This window comes from Musa acuminata, chromosome BXJ2-2 (genome assembly GCF_036884655.1).
Source record: "Musa acuminata AAA Group cultivar baxijiao chromosome BXJ2-2, Cavendish_Baxijiao_AAA, whole genome shotgun sequence".
Taxonomy (NCBI): Eukaryota; Viridiplantae; Streptophyta; class Magnoliopsida; order Zingiberales; family Musaceae; genus Musa; species Musa acuminata.
In genome coordinates, this window is record NC_088339.1 from 20,207,478 (window position 1) to 20,232,457 (window position 24,980).

At 35.5% G+C, this 24,980-nt stretch overlaps 2 protein-coding genes across 2 annotated transcripts; both read right to left on the bottom strand.

Annotated features, from left to right (window-relative positions):
• Positions 1 to 244: 244 nt before the first annotated feature.
• Positions 245 to 16,253, bottom strand: LOC135605261 (coiled-coil domain-containing protein SCD2-like). The gene is made up of 17 exons (XM_065095137.1): positions 15,735 to 16,253; positions 15,153 to 15,409; positions 13,469 to 13,544; positions 13,271 to 13,312; positions 13,077 to 13,139; positions 9,240 to 9,289; positions 9,134 to 9,161; positions 7,803 to 7,874; positions 7,584 to 7,694; positions 7,434 to 7,494; positions 6,269 to 6,382; positions 6,038 to 6,159; positions 4,551 to 4,608; positions 3,801 to 3,845; positions 3,553 to 3,593; positions 1,509 to 1,635; positions 245 to 719 (listed from the first exon to the last, which is right to left on the bottom strand). Exons 1-17 carry the CDS (start codon positions 16,068 to 16,070, stop codon positions 625 to 627), a joined length of 1,698 nt encoding a protein of 565 aa, XP_064951209.1. The 5' UTR covers positions 16,071 to 16,253; the 3' UTR covers positions 245 to 624.
• Positions 16,254 to 19,979: 3,726 nt separating this feature from the next.
• LOC135605263 (sodium/hydrogen exchanger 1-like) lies at positions 19,980 to 23,334 on the bottom strand. Its single transcript, XM_065095148.1, has 8 exons — positions 23,119 to 23,334; positions 22,736 to 22,854; positions 22,105 to 22,202; positions 21,197 to 21,256; positions 21,032 to 21,078; positions 20,750 to 20,944; positions 20,613 to 20,659; positions 19,980 to 20,392 (listed from the first exon to the last, which is right to left on the bottom strand). Exons 1-8 carry the CDS (start codon positions 23,287 to 23,289, stop codon positions 20,308 to 20,310), a joined length of 822 nt encoding a protein of 273 aa, XP_064951220.1. The 5' UTR covers positions 23,290 to 23,334; the 3' UTR covers positions 19,980 to 20,307.
• Positions 23,335 to 24,980: the final 1,646 nt, after the last annotated feature.

Below are 24,980 nucleotides of genomic sequence, written 5' to 3' on the forward strand. Positions count from 1 at the left end.
ACCTAAATCCAGCAATATACTTAAAATATTTTTGCTAGATGTTAAAGACGTTCACTTGACAACAGCAACAAATAATACCTTCGTATTTGAAATAACACAAAGACTTCGACGATAGCATCAAATAGTCCAAAAGGAAAAATATAGCAGCAAATCAATCGCAAAACAAAAAATGATGATCAAGCAGCGGCGGTAGTCGTGTATGTGAACTAACCGCTTCAGACTGAGAATCACCAAATCCACGAGAGGTTCTCAATAATTTTCTTTAAAAATTCTCTCATGTCAATTTACATACCCTGAACTTTAAGATTTCACAAATTGATTTAGAATTGTCTCCCGATAGAAAAAAACCAAGAGGGTGGCTACTGAAAATATACTTCCAATTTTTTATTCCCATGACCAAACTGACAGGGAACAGGTGTTCAAAACATTGTGTTGAGAGACAAGAACAAAGTGTCTGGCATTGATGAATGAGAATATACCTAGGAAGAAATAAATTGTGCAACGAGGAAAATCTTCAGTCATAACTGAAGAAGAAATAATAATTATCGATCAAATATAACTTATATTTGATCAAGTCCAAAGCTATGGCAGAACATTCAGAGAGAAAGATCTTACTAAACAAACTCAAGTATCTGAAGGAGCTTCACTTCTGTGATGACAGGCTTCCCACAATTGCAATTCAATTCCCAACTTCTTCAGCTCAAAAAGCCCACGCTCAACTGCAACAGTGATGTCAATGAAGCTATGGAACTCAATAAACATGTAGATTTATATGGTATTTCCAGTTTGTTCAGAGAAATCAATCAAAGGTCATGCTATTTATCTCTACTTAGTGTATTATCGGTGGCCTCGCCTAGTCTTTTTGAGCCCATTGCAATCATACTAAATGAGTTCTATTCTACAGAGTAGATTTCACATGAAATCAAAGGACCTCTGAGCTTTCACATGAAAGAAAAGTTGCAGCACAGCAACAATTAACAATACTACAGTGGTAAGAACAAAGACACATTATTTATGCCCAAAAGAATGAAGAACCAATCACAAATTTATTCAACCAGTTTATTTCTATGTTTTCATGTCAACAAAAGCAGGTTAGAGTGCTTATGTTGCCTGAACGTGAATAAATCTTAATGCATGCCTTAGCTCAGAATAGCATGAAATGAAAGATGTTCCTTACCTTTGGTGTAATAACAAATTTGCCTTATGTTACATTAAGTCAACTATGACACAGCAAGTGAATCTAATTCTGGTCTCTATTGTATGTAGTAAACCTTAATCCACTCGTACACATCAATGAGAGAGTGGATAGAAATGGCAAGTAGAAAACTGCATGTTAATGCAGATGCTTGAATCCAACTTATGTAAAATGATTGATCATCATGGTGGCTATCAAATAGAACTAAGGAAATGATGCATCAAAACACTGGTAAAGTATTTTCTTTAGAACACAAGAATTGATCACACAAAAACACAATATCTTTGCTCATTAATTATAAATCATAAATTACCTTCTACTGCATCGTGTGATGTAGGAGAGTGATTGCTTTGCTCAATCCAAAATTGCAGCCTTTCATCTGCAATATCTTCTTCCAGATCATGATCTTTTACCCTTCTCCAGAAATATGCCAACCAAGCCTGTCATTTTCACCATGTAATTTTGTCAAGAATAAATGAACTAATTGATGTCATTAAATAACAGTGATTTAAAAAGCGCTAGGCGTCAAAAGGCACTAAGGTCAAAAAACGCCCGAGGTGCTAGGCGCTTGCCCGAGCGAAGCGAGACGCTAAAATATAAAAATATATAATATAATTAATAAATATAATTATTTAAAATTTTAAATAAAAATATGCTATTAAATTAAGAAAATTAACGGTATTAGAATCAAAATAATATATTATTAATCTAATAAATACAAATACTATTATTAGTATACTATTAACAGTATACAATATACTGTTAACAGTATACAGAAGGAGAAGAAGGAAGAGGAGTGTAAGGGGGTGCTGACTGAGAAAAGAGGAAGCGGCAATAGCAGCGGGAGTGTAAGGAGGCAGCAACAGCGGCAGCGAGCAACGGGAGCGGGAGCGGCGAGCAGCGGGAGCAGAAGCGACAACGGCAACGAGCAGGGTTAGAGTTGGGCAGCGACAGCTGATATCGGTTTTAGTTGGTTCGATTGAACCAACTAAAGCACCGGAGACTGAACCAGACCTAAAATCCTGGTTCGGTCGCCTGGTTTAACCCAAGCGCTCGCCCGAAGCGCCCAGCGCCTGGGCTCGGGCGAGCGCCGAGGTGGCGCCTCTTTGAAACGCGCCGCCTGGAAGTGAAGCGAGGCGCTTGGGCCTTGCCTCGCCTCGCCTGAGTGCCTTTTTAAATCACTGTTAAATAATATGAAGCATTAACCTATATCGTCAAACAAACAAGTTGTAGAGTTGGCAGCAACACAAGGTAGGTTTTCCTACTTATGGCAGTGACATCTATGATATATTAGAAAAAGAAAAGAAAAACTATTTGCTAAAAGGATCACTCCAAAAATCAATTTATAACCTAGTTCAAGAACTAAAATAATATCATGTCATATGACTATTATTCTGCTCACAACATGACAAACAGAGCAGCAGATGATCAAAGTACTCCACTTCCATGTCCAAATTTTGGATGGAAAGAAACTTACACCCGAATCAACGCCAATGATTCTGAACATATATGATGAAAAAAGGATGCCTACAAAAATATTTATGCACATATATCTTTCAAAAAGCTTTACTTATATCAAAACAAAATCTAAGGGAAACAGGTGCTCAAGGCTTTAAAACTATTTCTTCGTAGTATGTTTTAAAAAAAGCTTGACTTGGATCAGAGCAAAAGAAGGTACCCAAGGCTTTAAACTATTTCTTTGTAGGGAAGGGTTGGACTTAAAACAGAGTAAAAGAAGAATACTCAAGGCTTTAAAACTATTTCTGTGTAATATATTGTAAAAAGAACATAAAGACAAGCCAAAATCATTCCAACAGAAAGCTCCTTGAGATTCCTCATATTACATAACCAATTATATGCTTAGCACACTCTTATGCTAGCCCCTGGTCAACTCAAATCACTAGATTAAGATTGATATCCTGTTGTCCATTGAGGATAGAGACCACATGACCAAATGCAATGGTCTCATTCTCCAAATCAGGCTTCTAAGTTGGCTTAAACATGTTGGAATAAACTTGCATAGTCAGTACTGGTTGCTAATTGCCATTAAGAAGAATGCATATGATAGGGAACTAGATTTGCATATATGTATAGTAAAATAAGGATCATATGAGCCCCAAAACAAGGACTGTTTTTTAAATCAGCCTTGTTTTTCTAGAAAAAAAGAACATTGAATTGTTTAAGATAGTAAAAAGCTGATCTGATACTGCTGCAACAATATTAAGTATTTCTGCAAGCCACAGACCAATTATACTGGGAAATGATTGATCAATTAAGCTTAGATATCTAAAATAATATGGAAACAAGTGAAAATGAAACTCACTGATGCATAATCTTACAAGAAGAACTCCATATACCTGCTTAAAGAGCACATCTTCAGATTCCTCCTGACTCAGTTCTGAAAGGAAGAGAAAAAAGAGCGCACAATCAATGACAATAGCATGGTGAAATAACACAAAGTTGTTTGAGTAATAATTGGGAAGCATTACACAGAAGAGAAACACAATTATAACGAGGACCATGTTTAACTTTTACTATGAACTTTCATTAATGTTCTTTGCTTTTGAGCAGCCAAAAGTATACCTAAAAAAAGCAAAAAACTAACCAAATGCCTCTGCCGGATTTTGACCTTCCCCTGAAAGTGATGGAGCTGTAAAAAAAGTTACTTATCAACCAAAAGTAATATCTCCTAGAAAACAGAATCACTTACAAAATGATTTAAACATTGATGCTTCTCTGGAATACAATGAAAACTAATATGCTCTAATTCAATTAATATAATGGTCTTGGAACTAGTTTGCATGGACCAATAACACTACTAAGAATTTCAGCATGTGAGACAACATCTTGCTGGCCTAGACATATTAATACAGAAACCTAACAGTACAAGTAGATGTTTCTGAAAGGGAAGAAAGTGAAAGATGAATCTTCTTCATACATAAGCAACATGAGTAAATCTTCTAGAGAAACATTTAGTTTCATAAATCATGAATAGGAATGCATAATCAGATGAGAAAAGGCTATTACATCCAAATAAAACTTTGATTAGAACTATGTGTTATTCATATAGAAAAAAATTCCAAGATGCAGATACTTTATTTTTAAAGCAGGAGAAACTAAGAATGCGTAAAGCCATGATTATAATTGCATAAAGCAGTTATAAAATAAAGGAATTTTCTATTTTTCGTGCACTCAAGATATGTTGCTAAGTGAAAGTAATTATAACATAATTATGATTTCCAATATCATGCTGCAACAGTTAAGCTTCTTTTGGGATCATTCATATGTGTTCATCAATTAACACAAACAATGTCAAATCTGAAAAAAGAGAAGTTTCAGAATATAAGTGTATAACCAGATTTGGTGCTTGCACGTCGATGCTGAGCCATTGAAAGAAGGACAGCTTCCTCTACCTTCAAAGCAACAAAAAATCTGAGAAGCCCAAAATATAGATTGCAGCTTAACTGTCTTCAGCAGTTTCTCTATTTTCCTAGTTCATATTAGCAGACAGATGCACACATATACATCTAAACAGAAAACATATGAATAACAGTTTTGATTTAAGTCTCTGCTTTTTATTTTTTTTTCCCTGAGAAGAATAGCCTTACATCTGGAAAGCCCTGACTTCGTCTCAGGTCAACAATCAAGAGGTGACTATTTTGGTTGATGCATGTAGAATGTCTACGATAGACTGACTAATCAAAACTTACAAAAAGAAGTAAATGTAAGAAAAAGGGTTTGAAACAAACCTAATCAACAGGATCTTATGATAGTGAATTAAAGGAGCTGTATTTAAAATAGTTAACTGGCTTCATTAACAAGAACATAGTGAACCAAACCAAGTTGCCTCAAAATCTCAATGCGTGACAGCCTCCAGAGTCAATACACACTTCCCATGGGGTCTTTAAATGTATGGTTTCTTCACAATACAATATTTGATATTTTCATCTTTTTACTATTGAATAAACTAATTTCGTACTTGGGCCTGGAAGAAAAAAGATATACTGTTCAATCTTCTTTATTGAGAAAGTTACGTCAAACACAATGATTCAATTGGCACAGCACGATCACAGAAAATTCCAATGGCACTGAGATCCTAGATTGAAAAGTATTCAGCTGTCTGAGTTGATTTAAACTGCATGATCAAGCAAATTTTGACCATAAAATATCCACGCAATGTTTTATTTTCTGTAGTACCTTATTATCAAACACCAGTTACGAGTGCAGCATTAGTTAACAGAGCTTATATTAGCTTAAAAGAGTCAAAGAATAGGCTATGAACCAAATTCCCAATGAACAATTCAATGATAATCCAAAATTTATCTGGAAAACAAATTTATGAAAATAAACTAACTATCAAGTGTTAAAATTCCTGTACATACTTGTAAACCTTTGCACAGATGTAAACAAATATATGTTAAATGTACTAATATTGCAACTATTCTTTTTCTCAGACTATAAAGTGGAATATCTAAAGCCAGACTAAATTAGCTCATAAAAGTGACCTAAAGGGGAAGCATACACTATTCCTGCCCAAGCATGATGCTCTGTTCTGCTTTAGGCAAAGGTGCCAGTTCCAATTAATTGAAACAATTGATGGGATGGCTTACGATGGTGTAGCAGACAAAATATACACACAAAGGACCAAGTTTCACAAAATGAGCAAAATGTCAGTACCAAGCTCCACAATTTCTTCCTTGTCATAACATGATATTTAGATGATCAAGTTATTTAATTATAAAAGAAACTATAGTTATATATTAGATAATGTAAATGAAACCATTTAGAATTGTTAGTCGAGAATGGCCAGATAAAAATGAAGAAATGAGATTTGGAATAAACCTTCAGTGAACTTAGTTCACGCAGGCCTTTTTCAACCACGAGCATGCTGTCAATATTTCCTTCTCCGGCTAGATCGCTTGCATTCCATGACACCTTCTCTTTCTCTTCTAGATCGGATTTATCTATTGAATTTAAAATATGAAGTAAAAGAATTGTGGAAGGAGAACTTGATGCAAGATTCCTAAGAGGCAATGAGTTAAGAATAGTAGCATAGCACCAAAGAAATCTAACCTGAGGAGTTCCCATCCCTAGCCTTCTGTCCAGCAGATAAGACAACTTCAAGTGGAAGTGGAGAGAAGGATGACCAAAATTCATACTTCGGTTCAGCAATATCAGCATATATGCCTAGAAGATATTGTCAACCATTAAGCCAATAGATAATAGGCCAGCTTGGAATTACTACAGCTCTTGAAGTCCAACAACCAAATTAGCACACTCAAGCCCAGTAGAAAACAAAGAATTTTCACATCATACATTTGCTGCATATGCTGATTCAATATATTTTAAATATATGTTCTATACAATAGGTTCTCTTTCTCAACCACATCACAAGGAACCACACATCAGGTTTTGCTTCCATGGCTTTAAAGTCAAAAGTTTTGGGTATTGAATCACATGTAAAAAACTGATCTTAATAGCTGGAACTAGCTCATGTGAAATGGCTTAATAGAGTCTCCACATTGTCTCAGCTTCTCAAAGAACCCTACCTTACTATTAAATTATTTTTTCTTATTTACATAACATGCCTTTTCTCTAATGTGAGACTAGATGTTCCTCCTGATTTCATGTACAGACCATCGTGTACTTATTGGCAGAAACTATATGTTTCGAGCTTTCAATATGTATTGAACATTTCAGGACAGCAAAACCTTAATAGTTTCATTTGGAGCCCTAATAGTGTGCTTGCCTCTATTCTTTTCTGAATAGTCATTACTCAAATACTTGATTCAACTAGTAACAAATTCGCACTAATCCATACCGGGCTTGTACCAATTTGTACTGGTAAGTTATCATGGTCCACTTTGGTCTAGGTAAACCACCTAGAATAGCAATCTGTTTTGATATTTAATCAGGCCAATACTTCCACTACATACCAAGAAATGGGGGTTGGAGCAGCAATTCATGGTGTAGATTAATATCAACAAAGTCATACATACATTAGGATGAAAATATCTTTAACATGATTTTTGTTGGAGACTTTATGGTCTCAATCTCATGGTTTATAGCTATTTAACGTTGTTTCGTTTCAAAATATAATAGAGACTTTAGGTCATTAACATTTGACATCCTTAAAAGAATGCTTCAAAGAATAGTAACCATTAAACAATATTTTTATGAAAATATTGAACTGTTAGATCTTTCCGTAAGGAAAAATGTCATATAAAAATTCTATTACCATAATAAATGCATAGTTTCCAGTATCGAGCAAGCCAACACCGCTTAAGGACAACTTCCTCCTATGAAAAAAGTATTCCGAGAAACAAAAATGTTATTAACGAACAAAATCCAGAAAATTTTGGAAATATAACAAATATTACAAACAAACCATTTGTTCTTGCGACAATATCATTTTCTGTGCCATTGTTCTAAGAGATCTAATTTCAGTTTCTGCTTCCTGAAGTTGTTCAGATACTGAGGCTGCCTCATCCCTAGCAATCTAAGATGAATATAGTAAATCTAGCATGAAAAAAATGCAGCAAAAGAAAGCTCTGTTGAATCAAACTTATAAAAGATCAGGTAATACTCATGAAACAGTAAGTTATACCTTTGCTTCCTCTCTTAAAGATGAAATCTCTCTTTTAGCATAGCTAGTTTGTGCAGCAGCTTTCAGAGCAGCCTGCAAAGTTATCTAGATCTCAATACTCAATGATCCAGTACATTTTATGACAGAGTATCATGTACTTCTGAAAAATAGTATCGTTACATATATGGCTCTACTCTAATTAATATTTTTTAAAGAAAAACCATTTCATTTCATTAGTTACCCATTACAGAGGGCTCAAAATTAGCAAGAGACACAAAATTGGGAGCTTCAGCTCCCCATAAGGAGATATCTTGAGATCTCCTACCAAAGTTAGCAAGTCTGTCTGCTAAGAAATTAACTTTAATGAATTAGATCGAGGTAAAGTCACAATTATTTTATTTCTAAATCAATCAATTAAATTATAGGCACCTTTATTGTACTCCATCACTAGTCAATATGCTGTACATTCTATATGCTGATACTTGTAAGTACTTGTAATGATTGTTTTTATATGAGAGAAATCCTAAACTATCACAGAAAATGCATACTTCATTTGCATACAAGTAATTGCTTCATTTGAAATAAAATGTAAATTACTGCTCATCATGTTACAAATTTCCAAGAAACACAACTAGCTCTCTCCTATAAATTTTATTTTTCTCTATCATGCCATTTTATTCTGAAATTTTTCAGAAATAACTTTTCCTAATGCTGCAAAAATCCAAAACATGGATTTGAGTTTTGATCTTGTCAATGCTCCATACAGCACAAGATCCATATTCTGTATAATGCTAAGTACATGAACATTTGCTGATGACAGAAAGCTTGTGCCAGACCCATGCCAAACCAGGGTTCAGCATATATCATATAATTTGCTGACAAACATCAGAAAGCTTCCTTCAGATAAAATGTTGATTTTGTTAGCTTTTGTATTGCAATAATCTAATAATAATTGACAGCAGTAGTAAAGATTAAACAGCATTGACAAAGTTAATGTTTAATCATGATCATGGATACACCAACTAGAAATACAACCGTGAACCGGTTGAGACCCAAGAGACACTTGGATCAAATTTTCCTTCACCTAGGTATTTGGAGAGATAAGATGTAAGATAACAGAAAACTTTTCAAGCTATGTAAAGAAACCTTTATTTTTCTAAAAGTATCATCAAATGGTCATGCATTCATTTAGGCATGTATTGGAGTGGAAAGATGTATGTATATCTAATAGAAAATTACATTATATATGTATATGTGTACGTGTATATAAATATATATTGCTGTCGAAGGCAATAAAACACTCAGATATACTAGTTAGAAAAAATGGAGTAGCCTGTTAACTGTTAACATACCTCTCTTTGTTGCAAGGCTGCCTCTTTCCTGAAAAGTAAGATACATCAAAAACCAGTAATAAAATCCAGAAGAGTTTTGAAAGATATGCATCTATCTATTGCTTGCCTGCTCAAGAGATGAGCTTCTGTTGACACACCATCACCAAGAGAAGCTACCTAAAAATGTGCTTAAAACTTAAATGTACTTGTGCTTCCAAAATTTTTCTAAAAAGTACACCTATCTATTATAAGAAAATAGAATTCTCTTGCATCAAAGAACTGGGAAGAATAAGAATATCTTAGATGCATATTAAAGAGTTAAAGTTTCCTTGGTAACCATGCACACTAACCCCAAATTTTTATTGCAAGCATGTGACTGACACATAAATGACATAAAAATTGTTTAAACACTGAATGGTAAGGCATAGATGAAAAATATTAATAAGCCCAACAAATAAAGATATGTTGCATAACTATTCCTCCACACTCATGCCTCCACAAGTATGTCAAACTAGTACTGATTAAAAAAAAAGAAAAAGAAAGAAAGAAAGTCAAGCTAATTGCAATTTGGAAAAAGAGGTGGCATCTATAATATTAAAAGTTATTATGAGAGTCATGTTCGTCTAAAATAAGATTTGTGAATTTTACTTATACCTTTGAATCAAGATTGCCAATTTTGTTATACAGTGGACATACTATATTTACCATTCATGGTCAGAAAAGGTCTAACAGAAGTGGCCATATACTGGAAATTCTTCATTAATTAAAAAGATAATTTGATAAGCTGATTCATGGTTGTTTCAAACAAAGATTGAAATTTCGTACCGTATTAGAGTTTCGAGATTCGCTCAGTATGGTACGGTACTGTATATCGAGTAGTACATTTCGATATACCACTCGGTATATATATATATATATATATATATATATTATTTATTTATATATAAGTAAAAAAATGGGTGGGGAGAAGAAATCGTTTCCTTCTCCCCATGCAAAAAAGGGCGATGAGGCGATGACGCCTCGTTTCTTGTACCTTCGTGGGGAGAAGAAATGTCGCCTCGACGATGCTCAGTTTCTTCTCCCCTCGCAAATGAGGAGAAGTCTCCAACGACGCCGAGGCCTCGTCGCCTCAAACAATGAGGGAGAGCGGGCCGGATCTCCAGGTTCTCCTCTTCTTCTCCCTCTTCTTTCTTCTCCCTCGGCTAATACCACCTGATAACAAGCGGTGACAACCGATTTAAGGTGATAATGGGGCGAAAACAACCCCAATCGACGGTATCGCTCGATAGTGGGTGGTCCGCATATCGGTCTACTGGCGGACCAATATGTACTACCCGGTACAGACGGTATTATTCAAATTAAAATCCTTGGTTTCAAATAAAAACTCCATCATATTCATAACCGTTAGTTTGATTTGTCTAATATTCAGCTAATTACATTTCAATTCTCCTTTTGTTTATCATAAACAAAGTGGCCCAGGCAGGTGTCTTCACTTGGGTATTACCTAGGCACTCGTTTGGTTCAACTCAGGGCAGGTCGAACCTGAGTCGAACCAAACAATCCTATCTGGTTTGATTTAACTAGTTATCTATCGAGCTTGAGTCAAACCAACTAGTCCTATCCGGTTTGATTGAACCAGTTTTCTATCGCAGAAAGCTATAAACCACGCGTGAGCTGTGCCCTAATGCAGAATCCCTCTTTCCCATTGTGTTTCTGAATGTCATATGGTACTTCGGAAAATTTTAAAAAAAATTTTAGTTTCCTACAAATGTTGAAATGTTGATACTACCTTAAGGTAGTATTAGGTTTTGAGCATTTTCAATGTAACATTCATGCCAAATATGATTTGAAAAAAATTACCAATCATCAATTCATATTTGAAATGTGTATTAGGCCCTCAATGCATAGTTCAAATGTATTCCCAAACGCACTTTAATAGATCCAACTTTTCAAACTGACTGACCTTTTTACTAAAGGCTCCCAAAGGATCCCTTCTTTGGTTTTGAGGTTCGAACAATTCAAACTTAAATTAGTCAATTGATCTCAATTTCTAAAGGCCTTGATAGAAGCATTAGGGTTTTGGTTTAAGCTAACTCTTATTACTGCATAGTCTCATTCCTCCACCTCCTAGATTTAATGAGTATAAAAACGAAGACAGAGAAAAAGAAAGAACAAGAAATTAGAAGATAAGGAGAATAAAAGAAACACATACCTGTTCAAAGCAAGGTCTGCCATACCGAATCATACCGCCTGGTACGGGCGGTATGTACCGGTCCAACAGGCTAACGGTGCGCGGACCGCCCGCTACCGGTCCGACTGTAGCAGTGCACTGTAGCACTGTAGCAGTACAGTGCACTGTTGCAGTGTACTGTTATAGTAGCAGTACAGTGCACCAGTACACTGTTGCAATGCACTGTAGCAGTGCTACAGTGCTCGGTGCACCTGGGTATATCGCTCGGTACACCGTACCGTACTGATATCGAGCCCAGGTCAAAACACCGGTATGGTACGATATTGCGAACCTTGGTTCAAAGAACACAATATTGGCTTTTCTATTGGGAGTCTTCTCTAACATGGGTTCCACTTTTTATACACTTATGTTAGAGAAGAGTCCCAATAGAAGAGCTAACACAGGGGAGAACCAATAAGGTATATATTTTCCCTTTTCTTTCTCTAGTCTTCTAATTTCTCATTCTTTCTTTTCCTCTATCCCTCTTTTTAGTTATCAAAACTAAGTTGATATGATTTCCCACATACCCTACTAGTAAAATGTATTGTGTAAACACAAGGTGTGCTACATCTAAAGCAATAATTTTTATTAAACTAGTAATTATCATAGTAAAGAAAACCATAGGATATTGACTTCAACCATGAATTTCTAATATCATTCCAATCAGCTGAGTAAGAACTGGAATTTGTAAAGTTTGATTTAAAAATCTCAAAAATTGAAGGATCGCAAAATTCTGACTGGTCTTGGGACAAGCAAATTGATATTAAGCCGATTCCAACAAAATCCTGCTAATTCTAGCAATTTGGCCAATACCAGCAAGTCAAGTGAATTTTAGGAAATGCTGTCAATACTGCTGTTTTCAACCAATAGAAACCAATTTGCTAGCAATTCTAGTAAATTTACAATCATTAAGGAAAAGATCTGAATGCATGATTTACTTGTGTCCAAATAATCAATCCCGATGGCAAATCATATGACCTTCCTGAACTCAATCCCAATCCTGTGAACCTTGCTTTAGAAGGAAATAAACCTTAGACAAAGATCAAATAAATTTGAGAAATTGAACTTGTACTCCCATAGAACCATTAAAATGTGTCACATTGTTATTAAAAAATTTACTTTCCACATCTGCTACAGTTTAAGTGCTTCTTACAATAACAAGGGTTATAATCCTACCCAGTACCCAATGCTTATGATTTTCTGACATCATTAGGCCACAAATGCACATTTACTTATAAACTTGTTGAATTTCTTACCCCTTATGGGCTAAGGAAACAGGGGAGCTTTCTTGCTAATGTTCATAAGCAGGATCTGCCATGAAGGCCTCACATTGGAGATCTGAATAACTTCAAGGCACAAGGATCTTTATTGATTGATAAAAGCATGTGCACAAAAGCATTAGTGTGAGAAACCAATAAAAAGTAATTTCTCAACAAGTACAAACATATTCAATTTCTTGAACCTTTCAGTAAGATAGCATGGAAGCTCTGTTGACACTCTTAGTCATGCAAAATTCCAGTTTATGATGTTGAACAGTATGAATTAATTAAACTTGTTATCTACTGATCCATTCAACTAGAAGCAGTCATATTTGTGTTTTCTGCATAAGAATGAATCTATTTACTCCGAATCCAACAGAAACAACATAAAGCATGTCTAATCTAACAAATAATACAACCAAGCCACACACATTGCTAAAATATCGGTTGTAACATGTGCTAATTAAAAAAGAACCTGTTTCTCAAGTTGTCTAGCTCTTGCTTCTGCTTCTTCATATTTTTCTTCTGCAAGCCGAAGCTGAGAAGAGATAAATCAGCATGAAGAAAATGAAGATGAAAAACAAAAGAAGGCTACTGAATGGCAATACAAGCTAAACCAACAGATAGGTGCATCTTTATAAAGTGCCTTTGATTGTGTTGTTCTCTCACCTTTTCCCGAATATTTTCATTCTCTTCTTGTAGTACATCAATCTGAAAATGAACAACAGAGGACAGTTCATTATACAACTTCTGAATATGAATCTATTTCATACGTATAGATACAATGGATGACCTGAATAAGAATGATACATTATTTTCTTGGACTCCAAATTTTGCATATGCATCTGCAATCTGAGGACTAATTACCTCATCTTGAAGAGCAGAAGATAATCGTGCATTGCTGGGTTCTCTCACAGTCAAATTACCCAAGTCAACAGACATCCTATATGCAAACATAGGTCATGAATCTAGCTGAGCTGGAAAGTTATAGAAAAGAAAGGAACATCATTTCACTAGAGCATTTGAACACACTAGTATAAATGGACATGAGCATGTAGTGTATAACTTACCAAACAATTGCCAGTACAATACAAAGGCATCACACATGTACCATGTGTATCATGTTTGTCAACACTAACTGCTGGGTGTTGCACAATGTCAGTGAACAGCAGTTAAAGCACACAACAAATTTTGCTTAATATATGCCTTGCCATATACTTGGAAATGTAAAGGCTACTTATAGTAAGATAAATTGCTCGAACTTAAGCAGCATGGCGAATCATGCAAGAGATTTTATCTTTGATGACGACAAGTTGCATTTTAACAAAACTCTAGAAGTGAAATTAAGATATTTACCATGAAAAGGAGAAGTTGATGTTAAGAGAAATATGTATTAGTTTATGCCAAGCTTATGTCATCTCATATATGAAGCCAAGGTCCTGTGGAAAAACTTTTCTTTTATAGCAATCTTGTCAACCTTCAAAATAACCAAAGGAGATCCTAGGACTCTGAATAAAAATCCTTACAGCTAAACAACTTGTCCAACCTATTCTATAACTATGCTAGAACTCTGATGTCCTGAATAAACTCAACACATGATTCTATAGACAACATAAATTAGCTGGTAAAAAATGGGGAAACACATCTGAAAAAGCTAGGAAAATAAGAAAAATCAAAATCGTTACCACTCTGACTTTGTCTCAGGGCTTGATTAGCCCTCGATTTTTCCTAACCAAAAAAGGAGTGGGTTGAGAAGTCTCCAATTACTATATAACATATTTTAATTGTATTTCAACAAATTACTTGCAATCAAGAAATAATCATAGAGAAAAGCAGGGTTAGATTGCAGTTAGCATTTGAGCTCTTAGTGGCCCTGTAAATACACTAGAAGAACCATGATCCAAACCTTGGGTTCTTTAGTATTGCAATCATAATTTTAATAGGAAACTGTGAATATCTCTATTTTTCTTTCCTCCTTAAACAGTCTCCTCCTATACATATCCCATCAGTCCACTAGATTCTCATTATTTAATGTTTGATTTCATATAAGTACACATACATGGGTTTTCTAAATTCAACATAGCTCTTTATATTATTATTTTTCCCTTACAACAATAACAACTGAAAGAGCCAAATCCAGATTAGAAAAAAATTTCCATTTGATGTTAATCTAAACAGATGATAGCCAAACATCATCTGGAAACAAGTCTACCAAAAGAATATGTAAATCAAAAACTGTGTTGACGTTATATAAATGTGAAGAAGACATGGTTGTTGCATCTAAGACATACATCAAATGGTATGTAGAACAGTTTAGCAAATTGAAATGAAATGTTTGAACATGTAGATAACAAGTAATTGTGCAAACTTCTCCAAATTCCAGTGTTGAGTTAGAAAATGGGTATCGACAATACTGATGCTAAACTTTGTATTGTCTCGATCCATTATCAACTATGATGAACAAAGTCCATGGGTATGGCAAACGGTATCATAAAATCACAAATTTAAAGTGTAATGATCAAGAATTATGAGTATAGAGTTCAAAAATTACATTTTCTCTCTTCGGCTGGAAACGGGAGTCTCTGATCTTTGACTGCTAATGAGAGGGTCTGATGGTGCTGTAGTAACGAGTTGTTTGGGAGTTTCTGTTCTTTGACTGCTGATAAGAGGGTCTGATGGCGCTGTGGTGCCAAGTGGTTTTGACGATGATTTAATTGGTGGTATCATTGTAGCTGGCTTTGCAGCCACAGATGATCGACTGGTAGATGTTGGACGAACAGGTGTTTGCTCAGCAAGGTAGCGATTTATCTAATAAGGAAAAAGAGGAAAAGTACTCAATATGCCAAACCCTAAAAAAAATTCTGCATTATACTTAAATTATAACTAGTAAATTTATTATTAGAGGCACTGGAAAGATGCCATAAAATCACTAAAATGTTTGACATGTTAAACAGTAAATCTTGAGCATACATATCCCGGCTTTGAACCCAGAAAGAATTTCCTGGCAGCTATTTTACAAAACAAAACAAGTTTATTTTTAATTGAATATTTGAAAGAGAGATTTTACAGGTAATGCAGCAAAACAGATAAAGAAATCAAGGAAGAAAGAGTGGAGAGATCATGAACGATATACCGCGGGCGATGGAGAGCGAGCAGAGCGGCGCGGCGTGGAGAGCAGGTCGATTGGGGGACCGGAGGAAAGTTCGTCGTCGTCTTCGTTGTCATCATCGTCGTCGGCGTGCTGGTGGGCCATGACGCGGGCGAGGCGCTGGGCGGCTGCGCGGGCGGCGGTGTTCTGGGCGCGGCGGAATGTGCCGACGCCGGCCGACCCGGAGCGGAGGTGGCGGTTCTGGTGGTGGTGGAGGGGGTGGGCTGGGGACATGGTCGTCGGCGACGACGGCACCCCCGTGGAGCTCGATATGCTCTTCTGACGCGTATACACCGGGCTCCCCGCCCTCAGCCGCTCCATGATTCCTCCCTCCGCCAACTCCCTCTCCGCCGACCGAAACCTCTAGGTTTTCCTTATCAGGTTTTCGCGCCGATCCACCTCTCTCTCTCTCTCTCTCTCTCTCTCTCGACGATTGAACTCTTCTTCCGAAGAAGTAGAGGAATGTAGCGGAGTTCGTGATGGCCAACGCAACGGTTAGGGGGGTTCGTTTCTTGAGACCAATAAAAGGAGCAAAGCGAAAGGGACTCGACTCCGTCGGAACACGAGACGTCGTGCTCGTCTCTCTACAATATTTTCCTTCGATTGGAGGGCCCCACTCGGGGTTTGAACAGTTGGAGATGGCTGGGGGTCGGGTACATCTACGGGTACCGCGTTCCAGGTTTGTGTAGACTCAGGGCAGTTTGAGAGCCAACGGTTCGGATTTTGAATGGCAACAGGGTGAGCCAGAGCGGGTCGGGTGTCGCGCGAACTGTTCCTACCTCAACTGTGACTCCGATTAAGAAATATAATATCATTTTTAATCCGACAAATTAAATTATAAGCATTTATACCGTATATTATTTGTATAAAATAATATTATCGATGCCATTTTTTAAATTATGTCATGAGTCAAAGCTGGTCAAACATATTAAAGGATTAATTTTTAACATAATTCGATGGTAATTCAAAGAATTGAATCCCCTGAAAAATATTGAACAATATATTCAATAATAATTAATTCAAAATTACAAACACTCCTTGTTGTTGGGGTGTCATTAGACCATTAACCAGGTCCACCATGCTGATATATCCTCACAAGATGACATGTTTTATGCAAATATTGCAAGAAATTTAACCCATAAAAGTATAGCTTGCAGCAAGTTTATATCAAAATAAATATATGATTTAGCTTCCAAATAAAAGAGAATTTTTCTTCGTATCTCTGACAGCTTTATCCTCAAAAACACGTTTTGTTTCATGACATCTCTGCCTGCTCACAGAGACTAGAAGGAGATAAGAGTCAAGTGAAAAAGATGAAATGTAGCAAATAAACTTGAAATATATAAAATTTGGTTCGACTGAGAGTACAAATATTAGTACTACAGTGCATCTGATATAAAACTAATACAGATATGTAACAAAAGGTATTAAGGAATCTGCCACTGCTGTGGCTCACAGGGAATCTGCCAATACTAATCTCACAAATAGTATGTATCGTTCATGATGCAAATCGGCAATATAATGAATCCTGGAATTCACCGAGGCCGAATATACTTTTCTTGTTTCTCCCCTGTTCTTCTGGCTTATTGCCATCCATGGGCATTGCACTCAATCGGGTTCATCGCGTTCGGTCGGTGAACCAGGAACAAGTGGAACAAATCCCCGCCCGCCAAACACCGGGCGCATGAAGGCATCATCGAACATGCGCCAATAATGATGAACAGAGCGCGACGGTGTCGTAAGAAGCATTCGGAGACTCGTTGGGCGAGGCATACTGTTCTCTGCTTCAACTTCTATTGCTTGTCCATTGCTGAGTAGTTGAGAAAGAAAAGACTCTTGACTCGAAGGATCTAACGACAAGCTCATGGTGAGATGTCTCGTGCTTGGAGGCAGAAAGAAGTGAAGAAGAGGCTTGGTCATCAAACCTAATGCCTAAGCAAATGAATAAATATCAGCAGCACATTCAAGCAAATAAAAATTTACAGTGCTACCAAATTTGGGAGTCATACTAGAGAAGAAAATTTCAATGTATTCTCGTTTTCATTCTTCGTGGACAATATAAAGAAAGTTAAATGGATATAAGATCAGCAAGGCTATCTATGAGCACCAAAATGTATGTAAACCTATCATATTCAGGCTTTGCTTTTGGCTTTAAGATGAATGTATAAGATGGTCTAGAAAACAATAGCCAACTCCGTATGTTACAATAACATCAGTACAGCAAAATTGTCACTTTTGATGAACACTGCAGAATACTCAATGTACCACATGATTATTATCCAACTCGATGATGATTTGTTAAAACATTTATCGTTTCATCAAGATTCCTGTCCAAGACGAGATTGTAATAGATGTTTTGATATATCAAACGAACATTTATTTTTTGATGTTTAAACTGTTTAACGCAAACCCTTAGGTGCAAATGAGTAAATTGAGCTGGATTACACTCTCATAGCACTATGTGACTGGGAGATAGAATATGTCTTACCACTGTAGTGAAAAGAACAACTGTAATGGTGCTGGTGATCATAAATGCATTTCCTTGCTGATGAGTTTGGCCAGATCTGCTAAACTGCAGGAGTATCATTTATGTCATCACTTTATCATTATAACAAACTTGCAAATTGTTTGTCATCGATAAATCTAATATGATAGACTTGCTGATTATGCACAGTACTTGGTACAATGTATAAGACAGTGCTTTTCAGTAACATTAGCTTAAATTTTCTAAAGACTGCATTAATAATCATCTAGCAAGAAGGAAGAGACATGGATGTGTGCATTTAGTCAAGGCCCGATGCACCATATTCCACAAGAACAGAAAAAAAAAACAAGTACATATTTGGGACTCAAGGATCCATTTGGATGACTGTATTCCCTTCCTTTTGTTTCGAGCTGGCAACGTTAATTTTCATCTAAATTTTTTCCATCATCGTTAAAATTTTCTATTAAGCAAATATCTCTGCTACCAAATTATTTAAAAGAAATTAAGAAAATGTGATGACACACTCATGAACTGGACTTGTAAATTGTGTTGTCTTGATTGCCTTTTCCCATGACAAAAGAATTTCTGTCACTGTTATCATATAAATGTTTTTTGCTTTTACATAACATAAATAAATTCTCTCTTTCATGATTTTAGAATGATGGGAAACAGAAAAGTAGTGAGCACTGATGTAATTGTCAGTATAATTGTTAATCTAAAACGAAAGCTTCTGGCACTGGAAAACACAAGCTTTGCATTTTGTCAATGAAAGATCAGGCTGACCTGATTGTAAGCAAGTGCAATTGATACTGCACCTCTCATAAGACCTGCCCACCAGATTATGACCTGTTGATATTTGAACATACATAAGTAGAAATGATATTTGAATTTACAAACAAAAGCCAAGACCAAGTAAATAAGGATGGAAGATACTTGCTGCTTCAACGTAAGTTTATCATTCTGAGAATTTCTGCTTATGTTGGCGATGAGAGAGAGTGGAAAAACAAAAGCAGCTCTGCCAACAATTACCAATCCTAGAAGAACTACGCTCACACGAATTGATTTTTCAGGGCTGTGGAACAAGAGACACAGTAAGCTACCAACGCAAACAATCTCATAGCAGTAGTAAACTGCTAAGTGAAGAAAAATGCAGATGGTATATGTTTTTAGCCAAGAAACTTTCAAAAGAGATGTCATAAAAAGAGAAATTGTTAGGTACTCACTGTAAAAGAACCCTTCAGTATACAAGTTTGGAGCACTTTTGATAGTAATGGATTATAACCATTTCAAGACTCATATGATCTTCCTAATTTCAGTATATGTAATAACATGGATTATGCACAAAAAGTTAGATATCATAATAAGGCAATGCCTCTGTTGAAAGTGGATTTTATGTTCTGGTCTAACTTTGTCTAGAATGTCCAAATGAAGTCTGGCTCAAGATATCCACAACATGATAAAAGTAGTAAATTAATAAAAATATATCTGGTGCCAATATATAACAATTATGCATTGAGACCTCAGATAATATTGACATATGCTAGTTAGCAGAAGAAAAGGCTGGAGTAAACATAAATTATATCTTGTTCCACTTTACAAACGAGCTATACAACCCATACAAGAACAAGTAGCAATCCGAAACGTAACAAACCTGCCACTGACAGATCTCCACTTCTCAATGTCTAATGCATCCATTCCAACATAAAGAAAGAGAAAAACTTCAGCGATAAATGACAACGTTGCAAAGGCATGCCTGAAATGACAAGAAAGAAAAGGATTAATAAATGTAAACTAATTTGTATAAGACTGAAATAGAGATAATTTAAATATGAGAAGCAGCATTTAGTGCTGCTGAAAACAATAGAAAATAATTTACTTTGTGGTGACCCTGGAATTCTGTGTCACATTATGCCATGTATAGTGTGACATTACTATTCCACAAAAGAATACTGTAAGAATACCGCTTAAGTCTAACAACTGCAAGAAAATTAAAGTTTAGGGGAAACAATCTCAGTCTAAACTCACTAAATCCAGCATATTGGAGGTAAGAAAATTTTGTGTTTTCTTGATGATTTAAGATAAGATACTCACTTCAGCCAGCATATAAGAAAGGTAAGCCATAAGTATCATAAGAGCAACTTCTCGGTCAGTTGAATGCCTGGAAAGATATCAGAAGTGAAAAATAAGCAATGAGAGATTCAGAAAAAATCAATCTATAAGATTATGCTTTCAATCATTTACATCAAAGTGAAAAAAACAAAGCAGCAGTTCAATTGAGCCCCTATGGTGCTGCTAAGTCATATAGAAATTTGTTTTCCTCTGGTAAACACTGTGCCAGGAAACATAGCTAAGAGAAGGTTGGCTTTCTTTTCACAAACCTCCCAAAATATAACTTTTTAATAATATAAGCGCTGAGCAATCCTGTCTGCAACAAGATAGACAAAACTCAGCCAAAACATTACATGATAAAAAAAGTAGAGCATATTCTTGGTGAGTAGAACTAATCAAAACTTACAAATGCTCCAAGAAAGGTGCTAGTAGAAAATAGATAAAAGAAGTTTACAACAAGCTTCATTACAACTTTGATGTCGATATGAACCAGATCAAATTTCTGGATTGCATGAAAAAGCACCACGGATGTAGCATCATTTACAACACCTTCACCGAAGACCAGGCTATAAAGCAAAGGTGTGTCATCCTGATTAAGCACCTGATTTTCAAGTAGTGAATTTCTGAAATCAATGAGTTGTTATCAAATAAAGAACAACTGTAAAGGAAATCTGCTATATTTGAGAACCTGCAAAGTGCAAACAGAATCTGTTGCAGAAAAGATTGCCCCAATTGCTGTATAGACAAGAAATGAGATCAAAGAGCTGACTAGAAGTCAAGAAAAAAAACACAGGAATTGATGCTAACATGTAAAGTATTAACTAAAGAGTGCAATGTAAGAGCATTTAGTTACCAAAATAATCTCTAATTTCCAATGCGCCTAAATCCATTATTCTGAAAACTTGTGAAGCACCTGGATCAATACCAAGTCACAAATGAGTGATCCACATCGTATATATCTTGTTAGATGCTCATAAAGAAAGAAGAGAAATGAATGATCCAGATAATGCCAATCCAGTTAAACTAGAAAGAGGTACTGAAATTCAAAGAATGAAGATAATTGACAAATAAGTGAAGGACGATAAACAATATGAATGCGAATTTCTTATAGAATCATGTAAAATTATTGCTTAAGCTAATATATTTTGTTCGTGGGCATGAATCACCTGGAAGCTACTCAGGGCAATGCCTTCTGAACATATAGCAACTACTGCCTAAGTCACAAGTCAGAACTTTAATATCTGCCATATTCCTCAATGACATTGCTCATAGCCTCACATCACTATAAGATATTTTTTCAGGGACAGGATCAGCTAAAAATATTTAACAATGTCATATCTATAGTGGTGCCAATTTATGTTGGTTTTATGATGACTGTTATCAACAGCACCCATATTTTGGATCTGAAAAGATAGTCTGTTGGGTGACTTTCTCCTACATCCCAACAATGTAAAAAATTCATCAGGGAGCAAACAAGAGACTTGTTCTCCATCCTTTTAGCAAATATGAGCTCGATGAGCCACCAAGAAATATTTTTAGCAGCAAGGCATAACAATCTAGTCCACAACTTATAGAATGCAACTGTTTGGAGAAGTTGATGTGCTATTGAAAAAAAAGGAGATGGGTAATTTATTGTTTATATCCATTTAATACACTTATCAATGACTACTTATCTTGCCAATTATAATTTTCATGGTATTGCAGCTTAGGATGTTAATCGATGTCCAGATCTTTCTGCAATAAACTTGGCTTAGAACTTACCAAATGAGATTATGATGAACGAAATCACTGTTCCTACTACACCAAACAGCATAATTGTCATGAAATTGCGGAAGAACTGTTTCTTCTTTACTTGGAACCTGGTGCACAAGTCAACAAGCTTTTTAAGAATAGCCATTTATTTTGGGGATTGAAAACTCAAAATAATCTATACATGCAGAAAATTCAAGTTATAAGATGCAAATGGTGAAGCAACAAGACAGATGCAACCTTAGTGGCTTACACCAAGGTAAGGTGATAAACATTATAATTTGAGATGGCATAGAGTAATTTACAAGTATAAAAGCCTAGATATAATAATTAAGTTCTAATTATTTGAGAAAACCAGTGTAGAGAACAAATTTTTATCAAAAATCAGCGTGGAGAACAAACTTTTGGCAAAAACCGGTTTAAAGAACAAACTTTTAGCGTTCGAAGTAAGTATGAAGCATAAAAAGTATGTCCAGCATAACTACCTAACAAATTCCATCACGAAATCCATTAAAGTATTCGTAGGCTGATTTCTCAATTTGTTAAGTGTTATCAGAGGAACCAATCCGATACCAATTAGAAAAATTCAACTTGGACGGAGTTGGAGTCAAAGTAAATCACTTCTCTTCACAAGAAAACCTACCCGGCATTGAAAATTATTGGTGGTAGCACATAGATAAAGAATAGATCTTCACTGAACATCATGATAACATAGTTCCTCCCTCCTCGGGCGAAAAGAATCACCGCTCCGGTGCACAGCCCCTGCGATCAAACCCCCCAGAATTCAAATCATTTCTACGAGCAGAAACGAAAAAGACCCCATCTTAATCCCAAAGAAGGCAAAAAGAACGTAGGAACTCACGACGATTAAAGCAATGATGGAGTCATTCATTCAACTATTTCTTCGAGTAGAAATGGAAAAAGAACACGCTCTTTGTCACAAAATATCAAAAAGATTGTAGGACTCACGATGATTAGAGCAGCGATGGATTCATTCGTTCAGCCAAAAAGAATGTAGGAACTTACGATGATTAAAGCAGTGGTGGATTCGTTCAGCCACCGGTTCTCCTCGAGCAGGTGGCCAATCACGATGCAGGCACAGAGGAGGGCCACGAAGATGTTGATCGACACAACCGACGCGTAGTCGAAGGTCGAGTCGCCCAGATTGGTCGTCATCGTTCCCAGGTCGAAGGCCATGTCGTCCCCCGGCCGCCACGCTAACGAAAACCTCAGCAGACATGAAGCCGCGAACCATAATATTGCCTTTCGTGGATGTAAAAATGGAAACTTTGTATTATTATTGGCAGCGATTGGGATGTAAAGATTTAAAGTGGGTGTCGCAGGCACCGGCAATGACAGCGAAGGGCGTTGGCATCACGATGACTTGCCGGTCATAATATGTTGGGCAATTTTCCGGAAAAATCCCTCATAATTACTCTTTAATCAAAAGCATCCCTCTATTGAAAAATTAGATAATGATTTTTTTTTCAATAATGAACAGATATAGTCTTGTTTAATTGTCATTCTAGTTAATGACATGGTTACGTTATTATAGAATATATTTATAATTTTTTTAAGATCAAAAAATCGATTCGGGCATACCTTAATATAAGTATTTCAGAGTATATAGAAGAGGAGACGATGAAGGTGGAGGAGACGGAAGCATAGGAGAGTTTAGAAATTATCGATTTATTTAATAAAAAAATATATATTTGATAAAATAAATTATTAATTTAAATTATAGGGATAGTAAATATCATCCACTAAACTAGTTGGGTAATTTTGATAGAGTTTTCTTTTCTATGAAGATAAGATAATTAATTATCAAGATTTAATTTTTTTTTTAGGTATTATGCACGAGTGTATTTTAGTTCATTGTCGATTATAACAATATAACTTTGATAAAAACATTTCAAAATTTTATAATTATATTAGAATATGATTCTAATATGAATTATATTGGTTTTTCCAATGAATCTAAGATTCTTTTCATTAAAATTAGTTTTTATAAATTTTATGAATAAATGTATTTCAATCTATTTTTTTTAATATAATTTGATTTTTTTAGGTAAATTATGATATCATCGAGGTGGAGGGGAAGGAGGAGAGCGAGAGACAAAGGAGTAGAGTAAAAAGACAAATTAGGAGGAGGCACAAGATGATTTAGGAAATTCTAAACGGGTTATTTGATTGGAATCAATTTATAGATTTTGAAAAAAAAGAAAAGAAAAGGGGAGCCATCTTTCTAATAAAAATAATTATGAGGAGCTTTTTGTATAAACTATTAAAATTAAAAAAAAATCACCTTTCGAATAAAAAATAATTATGAAGAGTTTTTTTTTATGATAAATTAGCCTAATATGTTGTAATTCCTCGACACCCTTCTTTAGAAAAATTATCTTTCTTCAGACATTCGGATTAGTTAGTGTATTATTACACATGAATTCGAGTATATATATGTAATAATATTTTATTTATTTTTAAGATTACCTAATATTCCTTTAGTTTGCAATTGATAATTTTGCCCTCATTCTCCACTGAATGGAGCTTTGCAAAAATTCACAAGCTGGTTCGAGACAATAGTTCATTAAAATGTCTTCATACCTCATCATGTCGCCTTCTTTACACTCTCCTTAGTCCTTTTCTTGTGCTCCTCTCTTCTCACTCTACTTTTCAGTCATGATCTTTGCTTCTACTTCTCCTCCTTACCCTCTCTGTCTTCCTCAAGCTCGTTGCCAAATTATATTTAAAGATATAAAGTATATAAAATTATGGATTAAATAAGTAGAGTTGTTGTCTGTTTATGGTAAGAGTTTGAGGTGCAATAGCTAAACATTTTAAAGTTTATACTGACAAATGAACATGTCTATATTTGTTCACAAAGTCAA